This window comes from Osmerus mordax, chromosome 19 (genome assembly GCF_038355195.1).
Source record: "Osmerus mordax isolate fOsmMor3 chromosome 19, fOsmMor3.pri, whole genome shotgun sequence".
Taxonomy (NCBI): domain Eukaryota; kingdom Metazoa; phylum Chordata; class Actinopteri; order Osmeriformes; family Osmeridae; genus Osmerus; species Osmerus mordax.
The window spans coordinates 12,223,059-12,236,383 of NC_090068.1; the positions used below are offsets into that span (position 1 = coordinate 12,223,059).

The 13,325-nt window shown below is 48.6% G+C and overlaps 2 protein-coding genes across 2 annotated transcripts; one reads left to right on the forward strand and one right to left on the reverse strand.

Annotated features, from left to right (window-relative positions):
- The first annotated feature begins 1,651 nt into the window (after positions 1 to 1,651).
- On the forward strand, positions 1,652 to 3,943 carry LOC136963057 (fibroblast growth factor 18-like). Its single transcript, XM_067257049.1, has 5 exons — positions 1,652 to 1,683; positions 2,759 to 2,798; positions 2,914 to 3,091; positions 3,289 to 3,395; positions 3,641 to 3,943. The coding sequence occupies exons 1-5, from the start codon at positions 1,652 to 1,654 to the stop codon at positions 3,941 to 3,943; spliced, it is 660 nt and encodes a 219-aa protein (XP_067113150.1).
- Positions 3,944 to 5,236: 1,293 nt separating this feature from the next.
- LOC136963056 (F-box and WD repeat domain-containing 11-B) lies at positions 5,237 to 13,063 on the reverse strand. The gene is made up of 13 exons (XM_067257048.1): positions 12,979 to 13,063; positions 11,206 to 11,268; positions 10,481 to 10,700; positions 10,103 to 10,289; positions 9,653 to 9,743; positions 9,181 to 9,318; positions 8,963 to 9,081; positions 8,488 to 8,737; positions 7,376 to 7,494; positions 7,096 to 7,206; positions 6,627 to 6,705; positions 6,340 to 6,504; positions 5,237 to 6,206 (listed from the first exon to the last, which is right to left on the reverse strand). The coding sequence occupies exons 1-12, from the start codon at positions 13,015 to 13,017 to the stop codon at positions 6,343 to 6,345; spliced, it is 1,578 nt and encodes a 525-aa protein (XP_067113149.1). The 5' UTR covers positions 13,018 to 13,063; the 3' UTR covers positions 5,237 to 6,206; positions 6,340 to 6,342.
- Between the last annotated feature and the right edge of the window lie 262 nt (positions 13,064 to 13,325).

Here is a 13,325-nt window from a genome sequence, read left to right on the forward strand (position 1 = left end):
AAAAGCGTCAAGTCAAAAGCTCAAATGAAGTTAGGCAGAGTGTGGGTTTGTTGTACCAGGCCCAGTACTGTGAAACAGGTCTTTTTGGCCAGGTTCAGTGGCCTCGTATGGAACCTGTTAGCCCTGTCTAACAATGCTCACCCTTATACTGTGTTAGGGCCTATAGCCTGCAAAACAGCAGTGATGAGGAAGTCGATCAGTGACAATGATTTGACCTCTCCCTGTGAGGGTCATCTATCAAGTTTATCATAAGGCATGCTGTGTGTTTTGGAGGGTAGGAGGGAGAGAAAGAGGGAGAGAGAGAATGAGAAGGAGGGAGGGAGAGAGAGAGAGAGAGAGAGAGAGAGAGAGAGAGAGAGAGAGAGAGAGAGAGAGAGAGAGAGAGAGAGAGAGAGAGAGAGAGAGAGAGAGAGAGAGAGAGAGAGAGAGAGAGAGAGAGAGGGGGCCTTTGGCTGGCCGGTTCGTCTGCGGTTCCAAGGCGGCGAGAGGAGTGGGGAGCTCGTGGTATTGTTGAATCTCCAAAAAATGTTCATTTTGGATCCCCGTCTCTGCTTACATACCACGCGAACTCCCTCCCTTATTTCCTTATATGTCTCATTCTCTTACGCTTTTCATTAGTCTTCTCAATTGAAGTTTCGTTTCAAGTTTGCCTGAACACTACCCAGACATGTGAAACGGAAAGGCCAACGGAACACATACGCCTAATTCCAAATGTGACAGACCACAGGTCGGCTGCAAACTACCCACATCGGATGTGGCGGCGGCCGTATCACACAGGCACAGTCCGGCGGGCTAAAACGACCGGCGAGAGGGGAAAGGACTTTGTTTGTACGGTCACTTGTAGGAACCTAAAGCAAAATATTAATGTAAGCCTACCGTCTTCAGAGAGCAGGTTCATTGGGCGTCTGCGGTTCATACATGTACCGTAGGTTTATAGGGGTGTGAACGTTTCCACATACCCTCATGCGCAACTCCACGGAACTCCGCTTTTCTAACCTCAAACTTTCTGTAAGGCTAAGCACAAATTTGACAGACACAGACATGACTGAAAGACAACATTCCAATTGAGTTATATCTTTATATCAGTAACGTTCAATCATTTCTTACGTATTCATTATCTCGAACTAGCGCTGCAAATGACTGAGATTAGGTGACACCGCATCCTGTAACTTTTCTCCACCTGAATCTCACCCCGAAGCCTGAACAAACGCACACGGAAAACAACTGCTGCATTTACAAGTCAAGAGAAGGAAAGAGAATGAAAGGATAAGACAATACCAAAAGCCTAACCTCAAAAAAGCAACTCAAAACTCAAACAGGATGGAGAACGCCTAGTCTACCAGCACGTTAATTCCCCTCACCTTTTCATCCTCGTCATTAACATCATCCGGAGTAGGACGGGACTCGGGACATTGTGTAGTCTATAAATCCGCGTTCACTTTTTGGCTACAGTGACATCACTAAACCCATTCCTCTCCGCCAGCATCCTTCCTGATCAATGTGCCCGGTGTGTGCTGCTGATGCCCGCACGGATTGTTGCTCTTCCCCGATCCATCCTTCAACGAGCGGATCTGTGGAGGAATCCCCGGTCAAAGTGCCTGACTTTCCCTGGCCTGGATAGCGGCTTGGTCACGGCAGCTACGCTCAAGCGATGACTTATATCCTCTCAACTCTGGTCCTGTTGTAAGTGAAATGTGCCTTAATGGAACTCGACACGTGGAGTTTTCTTGAAACTGTTACAGTTTAGCCCTGGACTTACATGATATCTGCATGTTGAAGTCGAATGAAAATGCAGTTCCGTTATCATCCACGTGTGAGGTTCTGTGTGTGAGACGCGCGCATGTGTTTGTAGTTGGGCCATAGGGTAGCCATGTGGGCGCAGCAGGTGTGGTTTCTCGCGCGTTGTATAGCTCAGACATTATACAGATTCCATATGCATTCTGGTGACATAGTTATTTACTAGCAGCGAGCGTAAAAATATCAACTTTTGCGTGGTAAAATACTAGATACCTTTACTGTTGCCTTTGTCTAAGTTACAAGTGAGAAAATGTGCTTAAAGGTGGACTCACATTGACGTCAATCCATGTCATAATTATTCTTTCGCAATGTGTACGGATTCGTTGGCAGTTTATTTAATCGACAAGAGTCTGTGTAGAAGTCTTATAGGTTGAAGCTGTTTTTGATTATGTTTGGCTTTCCGTGATATGCAAATCCCCACTTTTAATTTGGCATCCACAGACGTCTGCGTGGCTAAGCCTGAAGCAGGTATGCCGGTAAATGAACACCGCTTTATTACGAGAAGTTTCCCCGTTCCCAGCTTCCCCTTCCTCACCATCTCCCCCAAATCCTAGTCAACAGAGACACCATCTGATTTGACCACGTTTGTCTCAGAGGTAAAACCGAGGCTGTACAGAAGTAGACTGCAGTGGAAGTAGAGCAGACATCTGTGTCTGCTTTGGCCCAGCTGTAGGCTACATTCCAGGCATACATCTGGAGAGCGCGGGGGGTAGGAACCAGGCAGGCCTCCCTAATGAGCACACCGCCAGGAGGCTATGGGGTGGAGATGAAACGTTGGATAGAACCAAAGTCTCTCCCTTTCCCTAGCTAGGGCCAGGCTCAGCGTTACTAATTCATGGACATGACTGAAGCTGTGCGTGCACGGTTTACCAAGATGGAGGAGAGAGGAAGTGGTGGATGGATGGATGGGGTGGATGGATGGATAGAGGAGGTGTAGTGAATAATATTCTCTTGTTCTCAGATCTGTCCAGGCTTTGTGGGTGGTTTGCAGTCCCCTGGAGGTGAATACATACACAAACATCATAAATGGGCTAGCTTGCCTATAATTAATAAACACAAATATACCCACATAACGACTAATACTGTCTCACGCTCTGCCTGGTCTTCTTATTGCAGGTGTTAGCGGCGGACAACGTTAACTTTGGGGTCCACGTGGAGAATGAGACCCGGGTGCGAGACACGATGAGTCGACGTCACCACAGGGTGTACCAGCTGTACAGCAGGACCAGCGGGAAACATGTCCAGGTTCTGGGGAGGAGGATCAGCGCCGAGGGAGAGGATGGGGACAAATATGGTACCGTGCACCCGACACCTAACACTGTCAACCTATCTGTCTGTCTAGTATTTCTATCCATTTATCTATTTCATGTTCACCAGGCATACATACAGAACACATACACCAAGGCATGACCCTATACAATATCAACACTTTGAGTGGAATATTTCGATTCCCCTGTTCATCCTTTGTTTTTGTGTGCTGGTGTTTTGAAGCCCAGTTAGTTGTGGAGGCAGACACGTTCGGTAGCCAGGTGAGAATCCGTGGAAGAGAGACCGACTTCTACCTCTGCATGAACCGTCGAGGCAAGCTTATTGGAAAGGTGAGAAAATTAGCATACAGTACGTAATGTGACTTTAATTTGACAAACTCCCTCCTCGGCTGTGATTGCAATGGTTTTTTCCCTTACCGGTGAATCTGTTAGGTACTACGGGGGATAGCTCAGTACCGGTGCGTTTGACAGCAAATCAAGAAGTCACAGGTTCAAATCCACCCTTGGTTCAAAGCATCCGTTGATTGAAAAAAATAAATATTATTATTAAGTCGTCTCCTGTTTGTGTGTTTCAGAGGGCGAGCAATCGCAGTGCCGACTGCGTCTTCATAGAGATGGTGTTGGAGAACCACTACACAGCCCTCCTGTCAGCTTGCTACCCCGGCTGGTACGTGGGCTTCACCAAGAGGGGTCGGCCCCGGCGCGGGTCACAGACACTCCCCAACCAGCAGGACGTCCACTTCCTGAAACGCCCCCCCATGGGGGGGCAGCCAGACCTTCAGCCGTTCCGCTTCACCCCCGTCAGCAAGAGGAAGAAGGTGAGAGGGATCAGACCCACTCATACGCCCGGCCCCACAGAGACCCTGGCTCCCTCGTAGCAGAGAAGACCTGGAGCTGAAACACCCAAACCGACACACATCTCCTCAGAGACCCTGGCTTTCTCGTAGCAGGGCTGAAACACCCAAACCGACACACATCTCCTCAGAGACCCTGGCTTTCTCGTAGCAGGGCTGAAACACCCAAACCGACACACATCTCCTCAGAGACCCTGGCTTTCTCGTAGCAGGGCTGAAACACCCAAACCGACACACATCTCCTCAGAGACCCTGGCTTTCTCGTAGCAGGGCTGAAACACCCAAACCGACACCAAGATCCTCTGAAATTCTGTCTCCCTCATAGCAGTGGACTCTGAGCCCTACAGCTAACCAATTCAGAATTCAGAACACCCTCCGAAGACAGAAACTAGTGAACACGTCGATAGACACCAAGACTGACTACGGTGGTGTACAATTCAAGATGACTAAATGCAATGTTAGTTACACTTACAAGAAACTGATATTGATCTACACACTAAGTCCTTCAACACTCAAGACAACCGAACAATATAAGGTTCGTTCAACAATGAATACTCCAAAGACATCTGATCTGCATTTCACGATCTCAAAAACCTCCAAACCCTTCCATAGACAACTGAACAATGTTTAGTACAGAAATCAAGAAAAGAGAACTTGTCATGTTCTTTTCAGTCTTTACACTTTGTGTGGCAACTTTTTACTACCAAGTCCACATTTTCTGTGCCCCTGACTTTTCACTTCACATGTAAGGCTGTCGTACAAACTAGAACAGTATCTGTAATATTTCTTAGCTTCTTACTGACCCAGACGATCTTACGTTGCTTATGGATTATGATATTAAAAGTTATTTATTTTGCTTGTTGTTGTAACCCGGTTGTTTCTATAAAGAGGCTATGTGCTTTTGAGCAGCAAAAGCAAAACAAAAAAAAGCATATTTACAATTTTCAAAATTGTGCTGAGAGACCTTTGTCCTCCCATATAATAGAATAGGTTATGTAAATCAGTACAGGGTTCCTCTGGAGAACAAATGCCCTCTGGTGGTCACTGAACATAAATGTAACATTTAACTCATGCAGAGAACTACAACATGACTGTTGCTCTTCATGAACATCTTCGGCCACGAAAGCGTGGATAACAGCATCTGCTAAAAGACTACAGAGAATGAAGACAATTCCAGAGAAAAGATGGTGAAATATCTGGGTGGTGGCTTCTAAACCAGTGCCATGATCAGCATCATCATTGCAACCAGCTGGGTTTCGAACCGTGTAACACACACACACACACACACACACACACACACACACACCACTGTTTAACACTTCTTCACAGTCAAGTACTTTATTCTTATTAATAATAATGTTTTTTTTTTTTTCTTTAAAAAATCATTTCAATATACAACACCATTTTAGACAAGACACTTCTGTTTACAACTAATTTCAGCTCATTCAGAACCTAGACAGGCAGACAGCAAGAGGGGCTGAACAAGACAGACAGACAGACAGGTTTAAAGGGGTTTTGGGAGAGAAAAAAAAACAAACTACAATTTTAGTACAATGTAACAAAGATGGGCAAATGAACCCCCCCCCCAAAAAAAGAAACAAAAAGACAATCCCAAATAAAATAAAAACTGACAAAGAAATTAAAAAAAAAAAAGATAGAAAAACAGAAATAGGTCACAATCACACAATATTATCCCATCATTCATCCATGCAGTACAGTCCTCTGGGAGGATATATACATGTTGACCTCTCTTTCAAAGTCTCTTTTTTTTCTGCCACCAAAAAAAAAGAAAAAACTATAAAAAGAAAAAAAAGAGATAAGAACAAGATTGATAGTCTTTTGGCCCGGGTGAGTAGGCCTGGGTCACGGGCGGGTGGGGAGAGAACCGAGTCTGGGACCGTTCCTCCACCCCCACCCCCTCTTCAGGGTAACTCCACTCGCTCGCTATATCCACTTGGTTGAGCTCCTTCATGTCCATGCTTTCCCCTCTGTCTTTGCTGAACAGATTAAAAAGGTACTGGGGGGGGTCTCTGTGTGACTGTTCTGTGGGGGTATAGGGAGGAGGAGGGGGGGGGGTGCCAGTGCTGAGAGGAGGATTTGGAGGCGCTGGGCGGAGGGGAGGGGGTGGGCAGCAGCAGGAGAACGGTGGAGAGATGGCACAGAGAGGAGGGTGGAGTACTCAGAAGAGGGGGAGTCCTTTCCTCGACCTCTGACTCCGACACACTGACACAGAGACTTGGCCACCGGTACTGTCCCCAAAGACACGCCACGTTCCACTGGCTCCACCCTGAGGACACGGAAGACAGCTTAGTGGTTAAGAGCATCCGACTGCAATTCTAAAGGTTGAAATCTCCCTTGTGCAACGCTTTGGATAAAAGCGCAAGCTAAATCGATACATATCCATCTGGAGATGTAGGTACCTGCTATCTGGAGATGTAGGTATACGTGCGGGAGGGCGACCTGCCCTCTGTCTGCCCATTGGTGGACACGTTCAGGAAATCCCAGATGAGGATGGTGTCGTCATGGGAACTGCTGATGATCTGGAATTCATCAAACTGTAGCCGGAACACACGCCCAGAGTGCTCCTGAAAGAGGGGTTAGGAGAGTCGGTATCAAGCAAAAGCCGCTGTCGCTAGCATGGCTGCATCCCTGTGCTCTGAGAGCTCCAGGGTTAGGGGCCGGGTTCCAGGCCAGGGGCCAGACTCACCACTAGTGTGCGCAGACAGAGTGTGCTTGCTGGGGCGCGGGGGTCCAGAGCAGCCTGGAGGTCCCACACTTTGATTTTGCTACAATGAAACAGCAGGGAAGAGGGGGGGGGGTATTACTATAGACCAGTGACAAAACAACACCAACAATTAGTACCAACCGTCGTCCGAAATCACATTACTGGATAAGCGGGGATCCCTTACCCCTGGGCCAAGATTGACTAACAGTCTAACAGATTAAGTCGAACCAAGGGGCCGAGGCAAGGATTACGAATCGGACACTGAGTGCAAGATTAACAGTCAGAGAATAACAAGAATTAACCATGCCCAAGTATGGGATTATCTGTCCCCAATAAAACACATTAGCAGGGAGACAGATCCCCATTAGCCAAGTCATCAAATCAGGGGGTACACAGCCCCGGCCCAGCCCGGGCCAAGCCCCAGAGCCCTGGGAGGAGGGATCAGACTGACCCGTCGTAGGCTCCGCTCACGATCCTCTTGTTGTCGAAGCGGATGCAGCGGACCAGCTCCTCGTGGCCTTCCAGCACCCTCAGACACGCCCCGCACTCTATGTCCCACAGCCTGGGAGGGGAGACACGGGTAAGACCCACAACGTCAGAGGAGATTTGTGGCTCGCTTGAAACAAGACGTGGGGGGGGGATACAATTCCACCTCTTTTTCTTCTCTTCTCTCTCTCGCTCTCACACACACACACACACACACACTCTCTCTCACAGGAGCACACACTGACCGGATAGTGTTGTCCGAGGAACCACTGACCACCAGTCTGTCCCGGTACTGCAGACAAGCGATGCCCCTTTTGTGTCCGTTCAGCGTGCGCACAAACTCACACGTGCTGGTGCTCCACACCTGGGGGGTCAACAGAGGTCACACACACACACACACAGAGGTCACACACACATACACACAGAGGTCACACACACATACAGAGGTCAGCAAGGACACCACAGGGGAGGGGGGGCATGAATGCAACATTCCGTAAATGTCTTTGCTTCCCATTCTCTGTAGCCACCTCACTATTAATCATCGTCTAGACCGGGGCGGCGAGGTTTCTACGGCAACAGCCTTCGCGGTCACGATAAATCCGTTCTGAAGGCTATCGCGCGTTCGAGGGTGCCACTTCTGCGAGCCAGTGAACACACCGGCGTTGACACACACGCACTGCTAATGGTAACCATAATTTATGTAGGATCCAGAGCAAACTCGATGACTTTCTCTCACACACACACACACACACACGTCTGTGGACCCTCCCTTGTTACTCTGGGAATGTTTTCAGAGAACTGGGGCGTAGAGTGCAGGAGCCGGCTGGGTGCGGAATGCCTTGGCCCTGTTCCCAGGACGATGGGTGGGCTGGCTACGGTGGCTTTGTTTCTGGAATCCTGGCTAGCCACAAATCCTGCGTCTGGAAGACAGAGGCCCGGGACAGGGAGAGGTGAGGAGACGGCCAGGCTGACCATCTGACACCCGGGCCTGGACTCGGATCAAGACCCGCTCTGTGCTGCTCCCTACTGGGGGGGCGTTCGAACAGACGTCTCGGAAGGGGACAGGCCAACGTGCGTGCGCGCTCTCTCACGCACTGACACCCACACGAGCAGTCTAGGACAGTGGTTCCCAATCCTCAGGGAACACCTGTCCTGCATGTTTTAGATGTTTCCCTGCTCCAACACACCTGATTCTAATGAATGGGATGTTATCCAGCTCCACAGAAGCTGGCTTATGACCATTCATTTGAATCAAGTGTGTTGGAGCAGGGAAACATCGAAAACATGCAGGACAGGTGTTCCCTGAGGAGCAGGGTTGGGAACCACTGGTCTCTAGGAGACGGTGACGGAAGCTTGCCTTGATGGTGCGGTCCCCGGACGCAGACACGATGTACTTGTCGTCGAAGTCCACCACGTTGACGGCGGCCCTGTGTCCCACCAGCACCCGGCGCAGGCTGATGTCCGTGGGCGAGGCCATGTCCCACACGGCGATGGAGCGGTCCTTGGAGCAGGTGACCATCAGGCCGTTGCAGAAGCGCAGGTGGAGCACCGCCTCGTTGTGGTGGATCAGAGTGTTCAGCACCTCGCCTGTGTTCACATCCCACACCCTGAGACAGAGAGAGACAGGGACAGAGAGAGAGAGACATAAAGAGAGAGAGAAACAGAGGGGGAGAGAGAGAGAGAGAATAAGCACTGAGCAAAAGCCTTTGTGTTGCATAGCGATCAACTGAGACGAAGACATCTTGAGATCCACAGAATGTGGAGGTGAAGGAGGAGGTGGAGATGAGCCAGAGGAAGGGAGGGGTAGGAGGAGAGGCAGAGCAGCTGCTGACCTGACAGTGGAGTCGGAGGATCCGGTGACGATGACCCGCTCGTCGTACTGCAGACACAGCACCGAGCCCGTGTGCCCTGTAAGGATCTTCAAACACTCCAGAGACTGTTTGTCCCAGATCTGTACACACACACACACACACACACACACAGCTGGTCAAGAACACCCCCCCACACAGAAGGGGCGATGACATGGGCTCCCACGCAGACTCAGACCCACCTTGATGGAGTTGTCTCGAAGGCCGCTGATGATCTTGTCGTCGTCGTACTGCAGACAGTAAACCCCCTTGCTGTTCTCCGAGCGACACTGGATCCTCTGCAGGTTGTGGCGGCCACACCGCCAGTTGGCCTCGATGGTCTGGCGTCAGAGAGAGGAGGAGGAGGATGAGCCGACAAACCACGACAAACTGTGACACAACTTCCCCTCTGGGATGAGTCAAGTACCCGTCTATGGCCGCGTTTCCATCGCAGGAACTTTCCCCCGGAGCTAGGAACTGTCCCCTGGAACTGTCCGCATTTCCATCACAGGAACCGGGTCTACTCCAGGGGTAGTACTTTTCAAAACACAGTAACTTTGGGGGTGGATCTTACAGCGTAGAACATTTCTGACTGGTTCCAGTACTTGCAGTGGAAACGCGGCTTATCTATTCATCTATCAAACTGGAGAGACGGCTGGGGGGAGGACTACCCACCTCTATGTCCTGGATGATTTTGGGGTAGAGGGAGCGGTAGTAGGAGTTTGGCGGAACTTCTGTGGTTCGATTCTTGAAAAGGTACTTTTCCCTAAAGAGAGAAGACATAAATCAATCTCATCATTCCTCAAGCCCAAGATCAGCATGCTTGGATGCACTGTATCAGGTGAAGCACTGTATCGGGTGAAGATTAGTGTCAAAGCAGGGAGGGGAAAAAGTTGATAACCAGACCAAGGTTTTTTTTTTCAGATTCATAAATGGTTGACTTATCGTACGAGCATGTCTTCTATGCCAGAACATAAGGTTATGACAGGTTCTGTGAGTAGGCCCCCTGGATCAGGACCAGGGTTATGGCAGGTTCTGTGAGTGGGCCCCCTGGATCAGGACTAGGGTTATGGCAGGTTCTGTGAGTGGGCTCCCTGGACCAGGGTGATCTCCGACGGTACTCACCACTGGTGCCTCTCCGACAGGCCCTTCCACAGGGGGTCGGTGCGGACCATGCGCTCGATCAGCTTCTTCCACAGCATGCCCTCGGAGATCACCCTCTGCCACTCCTTACACACCAGCTCGGCCGAACACAGCGACCGCGCGTCCAGGAATGACAGGATGTTCTCCGCTATGTGGTCAAGGCCCTGAGCTGGAGTCCAGAGGACGACAACCACACATCAACACCACTGGGCACATCACGGCCTGAGATTAACCCCCCCAAGAGTGAGTGGCTTCCCTTGGTTTGTAGTGGATGACCTTGTAAGCACCGTTTTTTTAATTTCAAAAATATATTTGGTAAATAGTAAAGTATACTACAGACTGACGGTGTGAATAAGTTACCTGGCAGTGCAGTGATGAAGTCTCTTTGGAGCATGGGTTTAAGGTAGGAGTTGATGTGGCCGTGTTGGTAGTGACACATACGTGAGATGAGGTGCTCCACAAACTCCACCTGCTCAGCCTCGGACCACTGGTCGAACAGCTGGATGCAAACATCCTTCTCCTTGTCGTAGTTCCCTTCCGATGGGCGCTTCCGAGAGCCCGTCATCGGACCGTTTGTGATCTGAAGGCAGAAGACGTTTGGGGGAGGGGGGTCAAATGAGGTCACCATCGAATGTGATAAGGACGTCCGAGCCTGCAGTTTACCTGGGCAGTCAAACTATCTATTACACAGCTGCTGGCATGAACAGCCAGCATGGCTATCACCTGCTGTAGAGGTGCCCTTGAGGTGAACAGTTTGTGGATCCAGCTAGGTGGTACTGTTGAGTTAAGTTGTGCAATTTCATATTGTATGTACATTACTAAATAGTGTGGCGTAATGTCTTGTTTCATATTCAATAAAATTGACAGACTGACAAGGCTAAGACAACATATATGGTTCATGCTTTTAAATAAGTCTTCTGGATGAACTTTACAAATGTTTTGATTTGTAATCGGTTTTGACAGGGAAATTGCTGTCAAAACCGACTGCTGGAACACAACAAAGTGTTAATGTGTCAATAAACCTTGTGGGCTGACTTCTTTTCATGTTTTTCAAAGACTGGGTTATGTGACTGTGTGGTGCAAACCTTGAACACTGTCGTCTTCTTTGATGAGAGCTCGTCTGTTTGCGAATCCATGAAGGTGTTGTTCTGAAGGGGATGGAAAAGAGGGAGTGAACATTCATTAGTGAATGTGCAGTTAAAAAAATAAACATTTTTGCATATGCTTTTTCCCAAAGCGAGAGAGTTAGAAGAAATATCTGCAATGATGAGAATTCAAAAGACCAAGACAGTGTTTCAACACACTTTACTGATGCCAATCACAATATTACATTTACCAATGACATTGGGCCAATAGTAATGTCAAGTAAACCAATTGTTTTCAGTGTATAGGCTAGTTGGATTTGGGGGTGGGGGGGCATGGCTGTTCCAACAGTTGCCTGTTCTCCCCCCAGCACACCCACAATCTGACACCACCATCATCGTCTTTCAGGTTGGAATTTAAACACAAAACACATGTTCAAAACTGATCAATTTTCCCTGTACCAGCTTAAATGTAAAGGCTGTGACAAAGTCCACTGTGAACAGTTGGGTCTTGGCTATGCAGCAGTTGTCTTGGGTCTCCCTGCCGTACACAGCAGGTGGAGGTCACTGTATGTGTGTAAGTTGTGTTGGGGGTGTTGTGTAGGCACAGAGAAAATACTGTAGCTACACGATTAGCATACTAAACAATATCAAATATCTAACTTCTGAATATGACTGACTATGTCATCATCACGAAGAGAGAGATTTAACTGAACTTTGCTCATGTAATAATGTGAATGCGTACCCTGCCACTGAACCGCTTAGCTAACGTTATGGTGTAACTAAAGTGTCATATAACGCTAGTTTTGCTAGCTCGACTAGCCTGCTAGTGCCGGCTTGGTTACTTGTAACTAACTTAACTTAACTTTCTAGTTAAGGTTACACACTTGAATCAGTACCGCAGTTTTCATTCCTGTGTGTGTGTAAAATCTGACACTCGGTATGCTAAATAGTGTCTGGCTAGCGAACCACTTCCTTCTACGCAGATTGAAATGCCATTTAACAGCTCGCTTATGGGAGAGTTAGCCACCGTTAGCTATCTGCTAAATTGCTAGTTAAAGTGTTAGCTAACCGCTAGGCCTGGATAGCTAGCTATACGGGCTGGCTGCCTTTTTGAACAGTCAAATCTGCACTTGAGGACTGGCTACGATCTAATTTACCTCACAGACAGCTAGACTAGCTAGCTACTTAAACACAACGATATTACGTCCTTCGTCCTGACTGTACCTAGCTGGATATATCGATGACTGTCTGATCAAATTAAATTACAAACCAACTAGCTAGTCTAGCAGGCTAATAATCTCGAACTAAACAAACGGATTGGCGCATACCCTTCCCGTGTTGTGCCCGTTGCTCGTGCTTAGAGACCGGCTATTAGCTCGCTGCCTTGGCTAGTATGCAGGTTTGGCATAAGTTGGCTCTTTATGCCATATTCCACATGAGGGATTCCACATGATTAAGTCAGACGGGGACTATTACAGTTCTCAATATTGCCGAGAATAAAATTACACTAATGTTAAATCAGGATCTAATTAACTGGCATATTAACTGGCTATTGAGTTAGCCTAGCTACAACGGCCCTCCTAAGCAAGCTAACAAATGTTAGCCAGCTATTTGTCTACATCAGCGCTAGCCTACCGCATTTAGCTTGCTAGCTAGCTTTTGTAGCTGGTCAACCAATACAGTTCTGTCCTCATTCAATCCATCTCCTGACTCAATTGCGAGAGTACCCTTTTTCCGAGACGTTCGTTAACAAAGTACTCGTCTGAAACTCACCATAAGATCCAATGTCTTGTCCTCCATCTCCGGCTCCATATTGTTGTTCCCTATCTGAAACTTGCTCGCTATGAAAATGGAAACCCAGCCCTGCGTCGGCGGCGAGCCGCAGCTGATGTGACGTCACAGGGCACAACTGGGAGTGGGGGGTGGAGCTGAAATCCACTGAATCCGGCAGACGCACTGGGATTGGTCAGAAATAACAAAGAAGCCGTTGTTGTCATCCGTTGCTGTTCCTCGATTGGTTATTTTCTGCTGCTAAGGCGAACTGAACGCCCTCTCAATTTTCGGGTTGGAGCGATCTACTCTCGTCGCCAGTTGCTATTCTAAAACAATAGGACTTGAGG